Source organism: Dermacentor andersoni, chromosome 2, assembly GCF_023375885.2.
Source record: "Dermacentor andersoni chromosome 2, qqDerAnde1_hic_scaffold, whole genome shotgun sequence".
Lineage (NCBI taxonomy): Eukaryota > Metazoa > Arthropoda > Arachnida > Ixodida > Ixodidae > Dermacentor > Dermacentor andersoni.
The window spans coordinates 88864490-88882753 of NC_092815.1; the positions used below are offsets into that span (position 1 = coordinate 88864490).

The following is an 18264-nucleotide window of genomic DNA, read 5'->3' on the forward strand; positions in this document are numbered from 1 at the left end:
GTCACCTGTGGTGTTGGTTAAGAAGAAGGACGGCACGTGGCGCTTCTGTGTAGACTACCGTCATCTGAACAGCATTACAAAGAAGGACGTCTACCCGCTTCCACGTATAGACGACGCCCTTGACTGCCTGCACGGTTCCAGCTATTTCTCGTCTATTGATCTTCGTTCGGGGTACTGGCAGATTGCTGTTGACGATATGGACCGCGAAAAAACCGCGTTCATCACACCTGACGGCCTATACCAATTTAAAGTAATGCCGTTTGGATTATGCAACGCCCCTGCCACCTTCGAGCGTATGATGGACTCCTTGCTCCAAGGTTTCAAATGGTCCACATGCCTCTGCTACCTCGACGACGTCATCGTCTTCTCGCCAACGTTCGACACTCACCTTGAACGTCTCACAACTATACTTGATGTATTTCGAAAGGCGAAGCTGCAACTTAACTCGTCCAAATGTCGTTTTGGCCACCGGCAAATTACTCTTCTGGGCCATCTCGTTGATGCTTCCAGAGTACAGCCTGATCCCGACAAAACTCGCGCTGTCAGAGTTTCCGGTTCCGAAGACAGCCGCAGACGTTCGAAGTTTTGTAGGGCTATGCTCGTACTTTTGTCGTTTTATTCAAGATTTTGCGGCAATTGCTAGACCCCTCACTAATCTTTTGAAGAAAGGCGTACAATTCTCGTGGGGTACTGCAGAAGCCGCCGCCTTCTCTCGTCTCGTTACTCTTCTCTCCTCACCACCCATTCTCGCCCACTTCGACCCTGATGCCCCTACAGAATTGCGTACAGATGCCAGCGGTCATGGCGTAGGTGCCGTCTTAGCCCAGCGTCAGCGTGGCCAGGATCGCGTAATTGCTTATGCGAGCCGCCTCCTCACACCATCGGAGCGCAACTATTCCATTACGGAACGAGAATGCCTTGCTGTAGTCTGGGCGGTTGCGAAGTTCCGTCCTTACCTTTACGGTCACCCTTTTTCCGTAGTAACTGACCATCATGCTCTCTGCTGGCTCTCTTCGCTAAAAGATCCTACAGGTCGGCTTGGTCGCTGGGCTTTGAGGCTACAATAATTTTCATATTCCGTGGTGTACAAGAGTGGCCGCCTGCACCAAGACGCTGACAGCTTGTCGCGTTACCCTGTTGACGACTCTGACTCCTCTAATATTGCCAGTGCTTCTTGCGTATTCTCGGTATCCGAGCTGCTTCATTTCGCCGACGAGCAACGCCCTGACGCCTACATCGGAGCACTCATCGACCGTTTTGAGCACTCTCCGGCCGATGCTACTCTACGCCTCTTCGTCCTCCGCGACGGTACTCTGTACTGTCGTAACCTTCATCCGGACGGCTCTGAGTTCCTGCTTGTAGTACCTAAACACCTCCGCTCCATCGTTATAGAAGAGCTCCACGACGCACCAACGGCAGGACATCTTGGCATATCTCGAGCCTATGACCGTGTACGTCGCTGTTTTTTCTGGCCTGGTCTTGCCCGTTCCGTACGACGTTACGTCGCCGCTCGTGAAGTTTGCCAACGACGCAAGAAGCCTTCCCAGCTCCCCGCTGGTTACCTGCAGCCGCTCAACATTCCTGCCGAGCCCTTTCATCGTGTTGGCTTAGACCTTCATGGCCCATTTCCGAAATCTACATCAGGAAACAAGTGGGTTGCAGTCGCGGTGGACTACGCAACCCGCTACGCCGTAACCCGTGCTCTTCCGACCAGTTGCGCAGCTGATGTTGCGGACTTCCTCCTACATGATATTATTTTGATGCATGGTGCTTCGCGTCAATTGCTAACAGACCGTGGCCGTACGTTTTTGGCCAAAGTCATCGACGACATCATGCGTGCCTGCTCAATACGTCACAAATTTACCACCTCCTACCATCCCCAAATGAACGGCCTTACTGAGCGCTTGAACCGCACCCTTACAGACATGCTATCCAAATACGTTTCCGACGACCACCGTGACTGGGACCTGGCTCTACCTTACATTACCTTTGCATATAACTCTTCCCGTATCGAAACTGCTGGCTTTTCCCCGTTTTACCTCTTGTATGGCCGCGAACCAACGCTACCACTGGACACTGTGCTTCCGTCCGCCACAGCTTCAACTAGCGCTTATGCCCGTGATGCAATCGCCCATGCTGACCACGCTCGCCAACTTGCGCGCAGTCGTCTACAAGTGTCCCAAGACAAGCAGAAGCAACGCTACGACCTCCGTCACCGTGATGTCCATTTTGTGCCCGGTTCCCTTCGCGTAAAGTTGGCCTATGTGAAAAACTCCTTTCTTGTTACACAGGCCCATATCGCGTGCTCCGCAAAGTGACCGATGTCACCTATGAAATCGTTTTAGCCACGCCCACTACGTCCTCCGCTGTGACAAACCGGGACATCGTCCACGTCGCCCGACTCAAGCCCTACAACTCTCCACGCGCCTTGGATATTTAACAGCACCGTGACGGTGCTTTTGCCGCCGGGGGGTAGTATTACGATATGCTCAAGCGATGCTCAAGAAATGAGCCGCCGCGAGAACGACGACGAAGTTGGTCGGTGCACTTGGCGCGAGCGAGTGTCAGCCTGGCTGCCTGGCTCCAGTGTAAATAGCCTGTAAATAGCCTCTTCTGTCCGTGTCTTTCCACACGCAACAATATGTTCTTTTTTATGTTTTGCACTGATCTAACAACTCTAAAAAATAAAACAATTCTGTTTATCAATGTTTCGGCAATTTGAAGCATTGTCAATAACAAAGTACGAAACGATGTCAGAACAGGTATGAGTGAGCCAAGTGGGTGCATGCTGGCATGGGTCTCTCATAGATCCAGACCGCTATTCATCACTAGGCACGACACATGCAAAGCACACAGGCATGAGCTTGCGCGTTGGCAAGCATATGTATGGTCTGGGCGTAAGGCCCGCGTTTATGGTGAGTTTAAGTAGGCCGCTGTGTTGGTGTTCGCCATTGGTGCAGAACACACAGAATCATGTACCAGCTGCAACCAAAGTTGGGGACTGTGTGGAAGGAAAATATACCCCAAAATAAGAAGACTGAGCGGCTGAGAGGACGGCAAGATGACTACAAATCCGCATGTTCGCCTTTGGTGCTCAAGGTGAGGGGCTGTCACAACAATGGTGGCAAAGACACACAATTTACATGGAACATGAAGCTTTTGCAAATGAACGGCTCCTTTGTTTATGTTAGCTCAACTAGACAAAAGTAAAGCAGTGTCAGTAATGCAGGTACTGTTTGCCCATAGACAGCGCATATCCAGGCTTTCTGCCGTTCCAGCTGGTGAGGTTGCAATAAAAACCGATAGAGCTGAGTGGCCTCAACAGCTTCAGTGATGTTTGTATTATTGTTCGTGCACCCAAAAACACAATGTGTTTGTTCAGATTGGGTTCCACGAGGTATTTCAGCAGTGTAAAACAGAACAAACAACAGAATATATTCAACAAACATAGCTGACAGCTGCACCTGCACCTGCTAGGCCCGGCCCGGCTGCCTCATGCTGTTACATTCCAGTGCCACCACATGGAAGTGCCACCAGTAAAAGCTTCTCCGTGCCCAGTGCCTAGTGAAGCATGACAAACTGACAGATGCATCACGACTTTATCAGAGATCACAGAGCCTCACATGAAAATGATGCCTCACCGCCTGTCAGGCAATAATGAATTGAAAGAGCAGCATCATTGAGTTTAACATCCACATTCCAAGACAGGTGATCTACTAAGTGAACAATGAGCTCGCAAGTGTAATCATGGAATTGAAGAGGTCGTAAAACATGTGGGTAATAAGTTTGGGTGAGTTGGTTCTTTTGATTAACGTTTTGCTTTAGCACCAAGTATGAGGCAAGAGACCAGAAAGGGATGCGCCCATGTGCTTGTCGTTTCTCTTTCTAGTCTCTCGTCCTGTGTTTGGCACTAAAATGGGACGTGAATACGCAGAGCATACATGAAAAACGAGGTACGCTGATGATGATAATGAAGTGACAAACACTACTAAAAAGGAATTAGACATAGTGGTAGTGATTAAAAAAGAAGTAAAGGTTTGTGCTGCCTTCGACGGAAGTATGACTCACAAGCTGAGGATTTGTTGAATTACAGTTTACCACATCGTGTTTGAGCATAGTGACGCTTTCAGTTATTGGTGAGAGGGGAAAGGGACATACCTCACAGATATTCGCAAGCTCTGGGTGTACACTTTGGATGTGGTTACGACGTGGCCCTGGCTGGACGAAAAGAAGGCCACAGTGTTGGCACTGATACTGGTGACTCTCGGTCTCCATATGTTTCACAAAAGTGGCAAACAGGCCAAACCAGCTGTGACACACCCTGCACCGGTAGTTACGTGGCTCCGAGCGATTGTACTTCTCCTGCACATCATACAAACCATTCAAAGTGAATCAAGGGAGCCAGTGAAAGCACTCCACAACACTGCTTGCACAATTCAGTAAGATGAGAAGGCGCAGCTTTTCATTTGGGGGCTTTGAGTCACTGCACATAGTCCGATAATACTGCAGGCCCTACAGATTTTTTTAGTGTTGCAGTATTATAGTAACTGAGGAAGACAATTCTAAAGCTCTGTTATGCTCGGACATAATGAGCATGGGCTCACTGTAGTGACAGTGGACTGACAATGATAAGAGACTCTTAGTTCGGTGCACTGACATAACCAATGGGCCGGATGCATTAAGTTGTCAGCAGCATGAATAGAATGTGTTCCATCTTGACACTGGACGCGCCAAATGTCAGCATATCTTTTTTTGTCACAATGCCTCACATGCCCATGGATCATTAATCATGTATGCGCTACAGTTCACGTGCTGCGCCACCTGAGTAGCTGTAGCATAAACTAAGATTTCTGGCTTGCTTGGCGCAGCTGGAACAACTTCACTGGCTCTAGTCCACACACTTCAGTGCGCCAAGAACATCAGACTATATATAATAGGCCTTCACTCCCTACAGCTTTACTAGTTTTGCTGCAGAGCCCTGTGACATCTGTTTTAAAATTTTTGGAGGAGGTTGCATTATACCACTTGTAGTTCTCTCTCCCCACAAATCTACATTCTAGAAATTTAGATTTCTAAAAAAAAAAAAAACATAATGATCGATGAGAACAGTACTGCTTCACCTCTTCAGGTTGGAATACTGGACAACTGGGACATTACTTGCATTATAATTGCAATTGAAAACTTGTTAAATTTAAAGCACCTGTTGCAATTTCAGAAACAAAATGAGCAGAAATTCTGCAACTTGTACCACTTTCAATGTATCTGTCTCCAAACCCTAAAATAAATGCACGGGCACTGCAGTTAATTTTGCTTAGAAGAATCTGAGAGGGGCTTTTGGGAAAATAGAAAAACAATGTACAGTCAGATCTCATTAGTATGAACCTCAGATTAACCATTTCTTTAGGTTAGCAATAATATTAGATATCATCAGCTATAAGCTAATTGTTTGATGTAAAAATATTTCAGTACTATATATTTAAAGGCACCAAATATTTCAATATATAACGAGCATTATAACAAGAAGCTCCTCCAAAATAATGATTTGTAACCCAAGATATTGTGCACATTTGCAATTTACGAGACTGAAAAATTGGTCGTGCCGCCATCAGTGGCAGTTATTCCTGCATGGCTGCGATCACAAGTTTGTGCCAGCCATTGCCCGGAGTAATGGTGGCCCGCAGAAATAGAAACTGCACAAATTTGCACTGACGGCATGGCATTACAAACCGCAGGGTTCTCTGGAACCACGAGAATGTGATCGTGCCCACTACATTGTTCACAATCGTGAAGCGTTGATGGGAAAAATCGTCGGTGAAAGGTGGGTTTGCTAAAACGCCACCTGACCTTGATATCAGTGAGCAAGTTAGTGAATGAATAACAAAGAAAGCGATAAAATTTGTGGGTGTTTTTGGTAACATTAGGCAAGGCACAGTGGCGCATTATGTGCAGTTCTCGGATACACGAATGCTGTAAGTGCTCGTTTGAAAACTTGACTAATAGCCACTGGCATCACAGTCGAACCCACTTGTAACAATATTTGAGTGTCAAGAAAATCAAATTGTTATAACCGATAATTGTTATAATGTTTGCACAAAGTAATTCCACGCAAAATTCAAACTGACTTATAACAAACGTTTTTGAGAGATGTTATGGAGTTCTACGTGCCAAAACCACAATCTGATTATGAGGCACGCTGTAGTGAGGGACTTTGGAATAATTTGGAGCACCTGGAATTCTTTTAAGGTGCACCTAAATCTAACCACATGGGTGCTTTACCATTTCACTTTCATCGAAATGCGGCCACTGTGGCCGGGATTCAATCCCGGTTTTAACAACAGTACTCAGATGTAACAACGAACAGCTTCTGCGCTGCAAATATTTGTGTTTTCTATGGTAAAATAAATGAATTACTACAATGCTCCTACGCCGCATTATCGGTTATAACAAATATGGCTTCAATGCCATGCCACGAACATAACAAGCTATCATGACAAGCTATCAATGCCATGCCATGAAGGCGTATTAGCGAACTTAGGCATAGCGGGCACAATAGCTTAAGGTGCATTATCTACACTCTGAAAGAATACACAACTGCATGGTTCATTTCTGATAGTCCGCACGCACTCAAGAATCACCACGTCTTGATCGCTGTCACAATGCAGCATTGCATTTCACCTTACCGCAGATGGAACATACATAGAACTGTGGCACGTAATCTCGCTGTTGGTAACTGCCAGTATGGTGCATGGACATATGGCCAGGCACGCACTTGTGTAGTCTCCAGCTGTATTCATACGGGGAACTTCCCCGGGAATGGAGGAGCCGTTTTAAGCAAGCAAATGCTCCCCTGTGCCTGCAGGGAGCTTCGGGGGGACCTCACCGCCTAACGAAAGCGTGACGTTGTGATCACGTGGTGCGCTCTCCTTGCTTTCGTGTAAATACCAAGGTCCATACGAGCTGTGTGTCCACCAGGAGGAAATGACAGATAAACACATGTTCTCCCTCCCATCCTGTGGAGTCGTTATCAAAAGCATAAACGGATTTGTGGATGTACTGCTTTCAAATGTAGGTGACCCCTCTTGTTAAATTTAGTTTTTAATGACGATTTGCATGTTTTCGATACACCGATATTTCAATATAACAAATTATCTTCGGCAGTTCCATGAGATTTATTATATCGAGATTACACTGTATTCCGTGGTACATTTCAGAGACAGCTATCATAAAGCTGTAGCTAGTATCAAGCAGGTATGATTTCACCACTTGTTGGCTTCAATCACTTCAATCACACAATTTTAACATGTGTCCAAAAGCTACACTGAAACATAAAAAAGCTAATCAGTGAGAATTTGGCAATTAGGTAACTGAACATTACAGTTTGTAGGGCAAGTAATGGCTGCCTCTTCAGATAATTTACTTGAACAAATAAATTACCTGAAGCAATATGCAAAGGAAATTTAGAAAAAAATCTGTACAACTAAAAAGAAAGAGAACAATTTATGTAGATTTCAGACCTTTTGATATTTACTGAAAAATGAGGAAAAGACATTTTGAAAACCAAAATAGTACATGCAAGCATACTGCAATAATTACGATCTCAGCAATGTTTACACATTAGTAGCACACAACTTTAAATGGTACAGTACAATGTGGTGGCATATTAGTTATGAAATTATGTGGTGAGCACCGGTCCATCAGTTACATTCCTGGCCATCATCATCATCATCATCACCACCTACACCACCACCACCACCACCACCCCAGTCACATTACGTTTTAGACAGACTGGAAAAAAAAAAATAGAGAGAGAGCGCTGTACACACATTATTCCTTACAGAGCTGTACAATGCAAATTGTAGCTGTTTTACCCCAAATTTACGCATTTCTGTAAAATTTTGTAGGAAGCCTCTCAAAGCCTGCATTGGTAATCCCGTCTAGGGAGCTAAATGTGCAGTACTTCACTGTGTCACACTGTAAAACTGCTGTTGCTGCTTTGCCTTTATGCGGGCCTGGGAAACAATTTTGCTTGCGGGACACACAGCTGTAACATAACACCTTTCTATCATGTGCACTTCTGCAGGCAGTGCACCGGACCGATGTCGAAAGTAGCACACTTGGTGATGAGCACGTAAGAGCCCCAAACCATGTAATGGACTACTAATGACAATCTGATGTGAAATTAAGGCCTCAATAATTTTTATGGATCCATACTCTGTACAAATTCATCCAAAGTTAATGAGGTTTAGAATGCAACAGCATGAACGTCTCGGGAACATGCATACTACAGTAACACCTCGTTAAACCGTACCTGCTTAAACAGTAGTTTCGTTTTAAAAGTAGTAAAGTCAAATCCCTGACTCAGCGGCCATTTAACACAATGTGTTTTGTATCCGCATAAGCCGTACAAGCTTATTGAGCACGTATAAGTTAACACGTAGTGTTTTCACTTTTCTTCACGCAAACACGGCGGTGCGTCGTCTCCATCAGGCGCCTCGACAGAACAACAAGCCTCAGAGATCAGAACAATGGCCTCCAAGCGCCCTGTTCGTTTGCGCGTGAAGCCACATCAACATCAACATAATTTTGGTGCCGTGCCAGAGAGCCAAGAGAGCGTTGTGGCGTCGTGCAAACAACGACTCGCGTCATGCCGAAGCTCGGATAAAAAAAGACGCTGCGTGCTCAGCAAAGAAGAAAAATTGGTCATCGTCTGTGCTATCGAACGTGACACTGGTGCTGGCACACGACAGGGATCTACTGTTGACCACGGTGTATGGCATTTGGAATGTGAAGCAGTTCCTCAGCAGCGCTGCTGTGACTGCGAAGAGATGTTGGCTATGATGTTCGACTTTTCGCCATTGTTGCCTCTGTTGTTGCCGAAGTGTCGCCTAGTGACAGTGATGAAAATGAAACGGAAAGCGACAGCACGGGCGATTCAGGCCCGGCAGTGGCTGAAGCTGTGCGTTATGCCAGCCTCATGAATGCAATCGTCGTGACGACAACAGCACCCCACAATGAAAAAGGCGCCCCGCGACTTCTGCAGTGCTACTGCCAGCGTGCACGGAGAACATGCAATGCCAACAAAGAACCCTCTCCTTTTTTCTCTTTGGTATTCATGCGCGTACCATTGCCTTGCTCAGTCACTGCAGCAGCATGAAATTTTTCACCCTTTCTGTTAGTGAAGTGCAAGTTTATCCACATTTTCATGTGCAAGTGGTGCTATTCAATTCATGCATTCTCAGTTGCTGCACGCACTTGCACTGGGGAAGTTACACGTTTGGCTAGGAGGCTCTTCGGATGAGATATGAGGAAAATCCTGCTTCTAATCCCTATTCAAACTGTCTATCTGTGCAGCGAGCCAGTTTCTTTTCGACATCACACCTGCCAATCTTGGCTGTTCATCGTGTGTATGGCATGCGACCACAGATTGCTCACTGCTAATGAACAGTTCCAGCGACATTTCTTTGTGCTAGTTCTATCTGTCAAGCAACTATTCTTGAAGCACAGAGCAATGAAGGCCAGGTGAAAGACATTTTTTTTGCAGAGAAGCCTCTCATTCATTCATAACTTGCCACTGCGAAGATGTAGGTTTGGTTTGCATTTGCGGCAAGTTCTCTTTTTATTCACTTTCATTTCCTTTTACTTAATCATTTCTGCACTTCAATAAAAACAAAAACAAAATTTACCCTATGCTTTCCTTGGCTCCATTGTGTGTTGGCTTCGTGTGATCGTCACAGACTACAGAGCCATCCAATATGATGCCCTTTAAAGCCAGGGTCAAATTTAGTGCTAGGTCAGGTCAATTGAAAAACTAATTAGCTCATAGCAAGATTTTTGACAATGAGACCGCGAACACTGCTTTAAACGCCTCACCTGGACTCGCATGTACTTGTTGGCGTGCTCGGCACTGAGGAAGTGGTCCTGAAGGTGCTCGTTGTCATCAAAGACCATGTCGCACATGGAGCAGAAGCTGTCAGACTTTTGGTTGTGACGCAATGAGTGGCGCTGGAATGCGTTGGGACACGTGAAGGTCTGGCCGCAAGCTGTCACGATGCACTGGAAGCGCTTCTCGAGTCGGTGCAGGTTGTGCATGTGCAGATAATACAGGGCGTAACTCTTGATCACAGCGTCGCACACGTGGCAGTAGTGGCCAACCTGCACACAAAATGAAACAAGTGCCGGCTTCCAAATCAATACTTAAACAGAGAGAGAGAAAAAAGAACACACACAACCACATGTCTTAAATTTAAGAACCATGCTTTCCACTGCCTGTACGGCCTGCAGCGTAGAGTGGGAAGGATAAGGAGAGCTGAGGGGGCCGAATTTTTAGTAACAACTGTATAAATTAATGCTCTGTCAAAAGGATGTTCCACATCAGCCACCATGGCCATGGGTTTGGATGGTTAACACTCCTCGGATTAGATATTGAACACATGCATGAATACCCAAGAAAGTGGAAGTGGGAACAGCTGCCGCTGTAGCTCAATTTGTAGAGCAATGCACGCAATGCAGAGGGTGTGGGTTCGGCTCCCACCGGCTGCAAGTTTGTTTGTTTTTTTGTCCACTTTCACTCCTTTAGCTTATCATTTGTACACTTCAATTAAGGGGGACACGGGTCTTAGAGACCGAAAAATCGAGGAAAAAATCCCTTTCTTTTTAAAGATTATTTTTGGGTTCTACAGTGTCCGATGCATTATCTCAGAAATTTTCAAAATTTTCACAAATATGTAAATAGCATTGTCTAGGCATTGCACTGAGCAAAGTTTTTCTTTTTTCCTTTTCTCAAAACATGGTTCTTGGTCACTTTGCTTGTTTGCTGTATAAATATCTTTGGATCTAGGACAGCTAGAGCTAATATTTCTTTCACGGCACAAAGCTAAATGTATTGAGAATGCAACGCTGATAGCAGATTTTTTTTTTTTATTTTCAGTTCCAAATTTTTTTGTTTACGTTTACATTTGCTCTTATTATTGATACTGTGAACACAGAACTTCAATGGGCTGTAAAATGACAAATAATTTTTCAATTTTGAATCTGTTTCTACTGTTGGCATCCTTATGCACTCTAGTATTCAAACTATAGGTTGTTTGCAACTTTCCCTTTAGCAGGTAAACTTTAATTGTTTCAACAAACAATAGAGTGTAATTATTAATTATCTCAGCAACTACTATATATATGCAAAATATATTTAGATACTTAAAATCAACTCGAAACAATGAATGAGCATATGCAGTTTCATAAGCTTTGATCAAGAAATAACGAAGTTATCTCAACAACCCCCCCCCCCATGTCCCCCCTTACAAATAATTTCCCCTGTGCTTTCCTGGGCTTCATGATATGTTGACTTCATATGACTGTGACTAACGAAAATCGAACTCCTTGGTGCCCCTTCTTGCTTAAGAGGTACTGGTGGGCTAGTTGGTTAGTCACGACGGATTATGGCAGCGTACTTCGAAACAAGGATGTAACACAGAATGAAAATACACGAGCACTCTTCTCGTTCACTTAAGCATACTAAAATCTACGTGCAGTTCCTGTCTTTTCTTGTACCTTCAATAATTATCATTGTGCTGCAGCTTTAATTTTCTTTCATAACAAGAAGTCCTTTGAATGAACATTCAATAATGGTACACAGTTTAATCTTGTGTATCCTTTCCTGCATAGGCCTGCAGTGTTTGTAAATAAATATATATGATAAACCAAATCACCTTTGTAGGAAAGCCTAACTCCAAAAGTTTGGCGTCCGAAGGGATGTCAGCAGAGCTGAGGGTGCCACCAGCACCACCTTTCCCATCGTCTGTCCCTTCCTCTGGGCCCTTCTTGGTTGTTTCAGCCAGCGTAGTGACTGAGCCTTCACTGCCGGGGGCCTCCCGAGTGGGTGCTGTTGACGTGGCGTCCTCCTCAGAGCCGGGCTGCTGCGTGATGCTTTCCACAGCCCGCTGCTGAGTCAGCTCTGTCTCACTGTTGTTCTCTACCATGGGCATGTTGTACAGGTTGTCTGCAAGCAGCACAGCATACAAAGCTTCAACAAACTGCCCCAGCAAAACTGAAAGCCAAGCTTTTGAGCAAGCTCCTGCCACAGCAGAAGGAAAGGAGCAGAAATCTCTTGCAATCTTACAGCAACTTGGCAGCTTCAATAAACCTACCCTGACTTCTTAGAATGGAAAGCAATTTTCCGACACCAAAGAAAACTGACTGTGAGCAGTGGCGAGCAGCTGATACTTGATACTTTACATTGAGGTTGTGCATTTGTTTTTCCTTTCCCACCCGCACTTCTATTTGTTGAGCATGGTCACATGGTTCAGAACCAACCATGCAGCATGGAGAAGCTGCTACTAAGGCACAGCTAACCAAACCTGGTGGTAGCGGTGCCAACGTCACCACAGTTTGGTACCTTCTTTGATGGCCAATGTCTCGAAAACTTCATCCGAAATTGGTCGGTCCTGTTTTTCTTCTTTCTATCGGTGCAAAAAGTGCCTGATAATTAATTTTTTCTTTCATATTTTTTACTTGTTCAGGATTGCTCATTGTGCACCATCGTGCTGTGCGCAGCAAAGAATCATGCATTAGGCGATGTCTGAGCATATGCAATGGGAAATTTCCATCCGTTGAGAAAAAAATAGAATAACTGCCATAGTTCATATTGGAGTGGCCTTCAAGCGTCCTGGATAAAGGAGGTTGACTACACACTCATTGCTGGTGTTGTGACGAGCTTGGCTCCTGTGAGCATGACATGTGGCTTTCGCTCAGAACTTTAGTTTGTTTTGCATGCTGCATGACAAATCTCCGCACAACTCTACTCTGTACAGAAGCTCTACTTGTAAACAAACCATACTCCAGAAGGCTGAATTCCATTTGGCTCATGTTTTGAGTCATATTGAAAGAGGATGCAATTAGCGATCTTTTAGTATGTTGGGATAGTCTAGCACCACACTGTAGTTAAAGGGTCGGCAGCTCACTAATTAAAAAAAGGTAGGATACAATATTTTTGCATTTGTACTCCTGTGTCAATGTGTATTACAGGAGCACAAAGACATTTTATGAAGATTTCCTTTTAGGACATATTTACATCTGAGCAGCCTTTTAGGCCACGCCAAGTTCTACACAAGACAAACCATCCATATCCTAGCATTACAATGGCATCACAGCGCACAGAAACTAGCACAGACAGAGGCACCAAATTTCCCTCTAGGCATTCAGCTTAGAATAGAAAGAAACTCTATGGTGCAACTGAAGCAACCACAACCAACAATCGACAGTGCAAGCACAGAACCCTTACTCTGGACGTCTTCGCTGGAGAAGTCCGGCAGTCCGCGCTTGACCCATCGCATGTGCACATGGTGCTGGTGCATCTGGCAGGCCTGGGCGCTGGCAAAGCGCATGCAGCATAGGAAACATGTGCTCGACGACCCAGCCAGGCCGTCGTCCTCACTGCTGCCGGCTTCCAGGCCTCCGGACAACTCCAGAGGAGCACCTTCGCCTGTGGCGCTAGAACTGCCTTCTTCAGAAACTCCTGGCACTACAGACTGACCAGTGGTAGTCGTCTGTCCCACAGGCAGATGCACCCCATCTGCCATGTGCTTCTGCAACATGTGACAGAAAGAAAGAAGTGACACCTTTACACCATGTGCCCAACAATGTTTTAGCCAGAACTTAGTGCAGTATTTAGGAGAACTTAGGAGAACTAAGACAGTATTTTTGAATGTGCAGAAAGTATACCACACGCATCTCGTATGTAAAAGGATGACACTGACACTTAGCAAGTACTTATAAGATACAGTAGAACCCTGTAGATAGACTTTGTAGGGGACCATGGAAAAGGAATGCATAATATGGGAAAGCATAACATCCGACAACGCTTTCAGCAGTACTGCTGATGAGACAAAGAGCTACCCTCACACAAAACTTTGCTTGAAGTTTTGAAAACTTTTGAAAACAAACTTTCGAAAACTAGCTCAATCAAGCTTGTTATTGCTACCTGGCAGTCAGACTGAAAATTAAGGACTTTTTCCAGCAGTTGTAGCCACGAACCACACTTATTGAAGCTTGTTAGTTCCACCTAGCACTTGGGTCAAACAGCCTTGGGCTGTTTCATGTTGTTGATAATTTTACTACCATTTTGCTTTTGCCATTTGTCATTTGCCATTTTGTTACTTTCATTCTGTATTACTTGTCACTCATTATGCTTGTCCACTTTGAAATTCTTATGTATGACTGGCCGTCATCTTGCTGTACTGTCAACTTGTAAGGGGTCGGGACGTCGTCTAGCTGTTCGAGCTTTTAGTCCCATACTCCTCCTTTTCAAAGGAATTGATTGATTGATTGATTGATTGATTGATTGATTGATTGATTGATTGATTGATTGATAATATACTACTAGCAGTCTCCTCTTTTTCAGTTCTCACACAGCCTATCAAAATAACTGCATAAGGTATTGAAAAGACAGCCCTCATAAAAATGGGTATAGGGCAACCCCTTGTGTCTTCATCGACCTCCTCTTGACTCTCGACTTCCTGGGACGTGTTGAGATTGGTGACCAGTGACAATCTGAACCCTGCAATTGTGATTCTTCAGTAGAACACACGTGGTTCTGTTATGTGGCAGTTTTTGGAGGCAACATGCAGTGGTCAATGTAGGCGCCACTTGACAATGTCACACTGTTGGTGTGCTGTCGCAGTTCTTAGTCTTAACAACCGGGAAGGGAAAGATAACAAATGGGAAGCTAACGTGCCCCATGGAAAGTAAGTGGGATCAGTGCGTAGGAGCATAAGAGCCCAGAAAATGTAACAAACAGGAACATATCAATGAGGTTCTGCTATATTTTAAATTAGCCAGAGTTTAGTTTGCTTAAAGGAGAATTCACATGTATGTTTAAGTTGTAGAAACTTGTGGGGAGCACACGCCCCCATCTTCCCCCGTGCCGTCGCGTCGAGAGCCGGCATAGACGGGGGAGAGGCGCACTATGCCCTCTCCCGATTCTCCCTCGCTCTCGCGACGCGCGCGCGCCCTTCCTCTCCGACTTGCGAGCAGGTCGCTGACGGGCGAGGAGGACATTCCCCTCGCCCAGGTAAAAAGGTACAAAACAGCGCGACCGGGGGAGACCCTCTCTCTCTGAGGCCGGACCCATAACCTGCCGGACTGGAGTACCTGCCGCTACCCGTGAGTGACCACGTTGCCTGACTATCCCGGGCAACGAGGCCAACCTATTTATTACTATTACAGAGAGGACGTCCCTCTGCCAGTGTTCTTTATTGCCGGTAGCAATAAACGTTCTTACAGTTGACGCCGCTGGTTGCCTTATTCGTTCGAACCCGACGTAGCCGCGATTCCCGCGCTACGGGTTGGGGAGTAACACAAAGCGACTGCGTGGGGCTAGATCCGGAGCTCGCCTTCAGCCCTAGCCGCACGCAGAGTGGAACCCCCACGAACTGTAACACATGCTTGTCGCATGTATCACATGTAAAAGGATGACACTTTGCAAGTATGAAGGCAGAGAAACATAAGATATATTTGCTACTAAAGTTGATCTCGAAATGCTGGGCCTTGCATCATCAACAGTATTGCAATGTTATGACACAGAACAAAAAAAGTGTTTATGTCATGTAGTAATAATGCTAAGTATGATAACATTGCTCAATCAATAAATGTTAAAAGAAGAAAAAGAAAAGAAATAGTGCCATGCACATTCCTTCTGGCATATTCCTTCATAAGACATGCAGTATAGTTTAAACATCCTTCACGACAACAATGTAGGGAGCACAAGCAAAACTACTTGCACGGGTACTTAATGGGACTCATCCACAGCGACGCAGCATGTATGCATTATTGTGGGCAACTGCACTAAAGAAATGCCCCACAGCCAGTTCTAGTTCCCATCAGGCCTATTATGGACTACAGCTCTCAACGTTTTCAAGTGCAAGAGAGTGATTCTAATGGGATTCTTGCCTTGATCTCTTCTTCTGAGGTGAAGGTGAGTGAGCAGTGGTTGCACTTGTAAAAGAGATTAGCCTTTGGTCCCCCTGAGGATCCACCCAGGCTGGAGCCCAGGCTTCCACGACCTTTGCCCTTCTCCCCTCGCAGCAGCGGGCATCGGCTGATGTGGCCCATGAGGTCCTTAGAGTTACCACAGGGCTGCAGGCACTTGGCACATGACCACGTCTGTGGACCTGCACATGCCACAGCATTCTTTTCCTCACAAGGTGTCACTGCACTCAGCATTCACTAACACCCAACCAAAAGGAAAAATTGTAATCCACGTGACTATAGCACAAAACTACAAAGGAAACCTGCATGAGTTCTGAGTCTATGAGTTTCCTTTGTCTATGGCAATTTTCTCTTTCATGACATTTTCTCCACATTGCAGGATTCTGAAGAACTGCCAAAACCTACTCTGCATTGTCTGCTACATCACAGAATACTAGTCGAGTAGGCTGCAGCTAAGGAAAACAGCAATATATGCCTTAGAGGAAGCAGCCTCTGGTGGGCTAAATGAAGTACAGTCAACCCCACATATGACACCCCTCACTTAAGATGAACATTCACTTATTGTGAACGAAACCAGCATGACCGCCAAAATATACATTATTGCAAATGCCGCCATGTTGCGGGTACGACAAACAGCCTGGTCAATTGCTTACAGCAAAAACATGGCTGTAGTACAGCACCAGTCCTCCCACGGCAATGCCTGTGCATGGCGGCGGGATTCGTTATAAAGATGACCCAGCCATGCCGGCTGTCTGCCCAAGCCTTCCTTTAGATGGGCGAGCACTTTCCCATGCCTCTCATGTGTTTTAGAAAGAAAATGCAAGAAAACATGTACTAGCCAGGGAAACGTACAATCCGAAGAAACTAAAAAATCTGACAAGACTCCAACAGTAGTTGACATGTATGTCAGGCGAAACATTGCACGAATCATTGTGGGATGAGATGCCAACACGTGTTGAGCTGGTGGCACTCCAGTTGCCCCGAGAAGCATTGTCATTTTCCTATAGTGTAGTGTTTTGAGATGATGATGGAAACTGAAACAAAATCGAGCTGATGGGCGATGCCGGATGCTGCGGGAGTGAACCACCTGCCGCAGGGAGTGGCGGCATGTTTGGGTTATCGCCAGCTAAAAGCGTGCAGAACACTTCCGACGGCACTATGCCAAGGAGCAAGGAGCTTAACAGCGAACGTCGAAGCAGCTAGGCCTAGAGTTGCCACGGTAGTGGCTCCGGCTGCCAGCAGATTTGTGTGCAAGAGCACCTGTTTGAGGCGGCGAGATAATCAAAATGGTGGCAGTGATGGCATTGACTAATGCCGTTTCGGGCCTGCAATCAAGGCAAAAAGTCCAGAAAATGAGGCGGTGAAGGGTTCTTAAGACTGAAATTTCAGACGTTCGTATACATTGACTATATGGTGTACAAGGTGGTGCCGCAAAGCCATCCGAAGTATCAGGCGTCCGGAAAATTGGTCATTGACTGTACACTCGCAACTCCTCCAGCCAATGACATGGCATCAATGACGATTCGTTACGATTCCTCTGTGTTACTTGAGCAAGCATTAGCACGACTTTCATTCCCAATTTTCCCTGATAGAAGCACAAATTCCCTGAGTTTTCCCTGAGTATTTCTAGACTATTCAACATCCCTGATAATTCCTGGTTTTCTCAGTTGCTAGGCACCCTGCTCAGTGATATTTCTCAACGTGCTTTTTTTCGAAATTTAAGGTTACAGCGTCGCCAAACCTTCAGCAGTTGGGACTGCGATGGGCACCTACCAGTCTGGACGGCATGTGAGAGCAGGATGTGCTTGTGCAGGCGTTCGCGGCCGTGCACGTAGACAGAGCACACCGAGCACTGCAGGTGCGGACCCGGCTGGTCTTGCAGGTGGCGTTGCTTGACATGGAAACGCAGGCGGCCCGGCCTTGGTGTGCAGTATCCGCAGTAGCGGCAGGTGTATGTTTGCATGCGATGCGCTGCCTTCATGTGGCTGTGGTGCTGCTCAAAGCTGGGAGAGGCCCACGAGCACACGCTGCAGTAAAACTGGCACGCCAGTTCTGTCACCGCTGACTCGGCCACAAGTCGCACGGTCTTGGAGTGCACCTCTGGGTAGTGGTCGCGTACCTGCATTCCATGGCAATTAAAGGGACACTAAAGGTTACCAGAAACTCAAGTTAAAGTGGTAGAGCAATGTTCTAGAACGTCTAAGGCGTCAATTTAATCGCGAACAGAGCTTTAGTAACCGAGAAATTGAGGTAAATGCATGACACGATTTGAGACCCCCCATC

The 18264-nt window shown here is 45.8% G+C and overlaps 1 protein-coding gene across 2 annotated transcripts in view; it reads right to left on the reverse strand.

The window, feature by feature from the left end:
* LOC126541654 (uncharacterized) overlaps positions 1-18264 on the reverse strand; it is a 66170-nt gene that overhangs the window by 15512 nt on the left and 32394 nt on the right. For both annotated transcript variants that reach the window (XM_050188508.3, XM_055076822.2), the window contains 6 exons: positions 17755-18100; positions 15943-16163; positions 13277-13580; positions 11706-11995; positions 9871-10152; positions 4159-4362 (listed from right to left, as the gene is read on the reverse strand). In XM_050188508.3, coding sequence (XP_050044465.1) covers positions 4159-4362; positions 9871-10152; positions 11706-11995; positions 13277-13580; positions 15943-16163; positions 17755-18100 — 1647 coding nt within the window. The remainder of the gene's footprint in view (positions 1-4158; positions 4363-9870; positions 10153-11705; positions 11996-13276; positions 13581-15942; positions 16164-17754; positions 18101-18264) is intronic.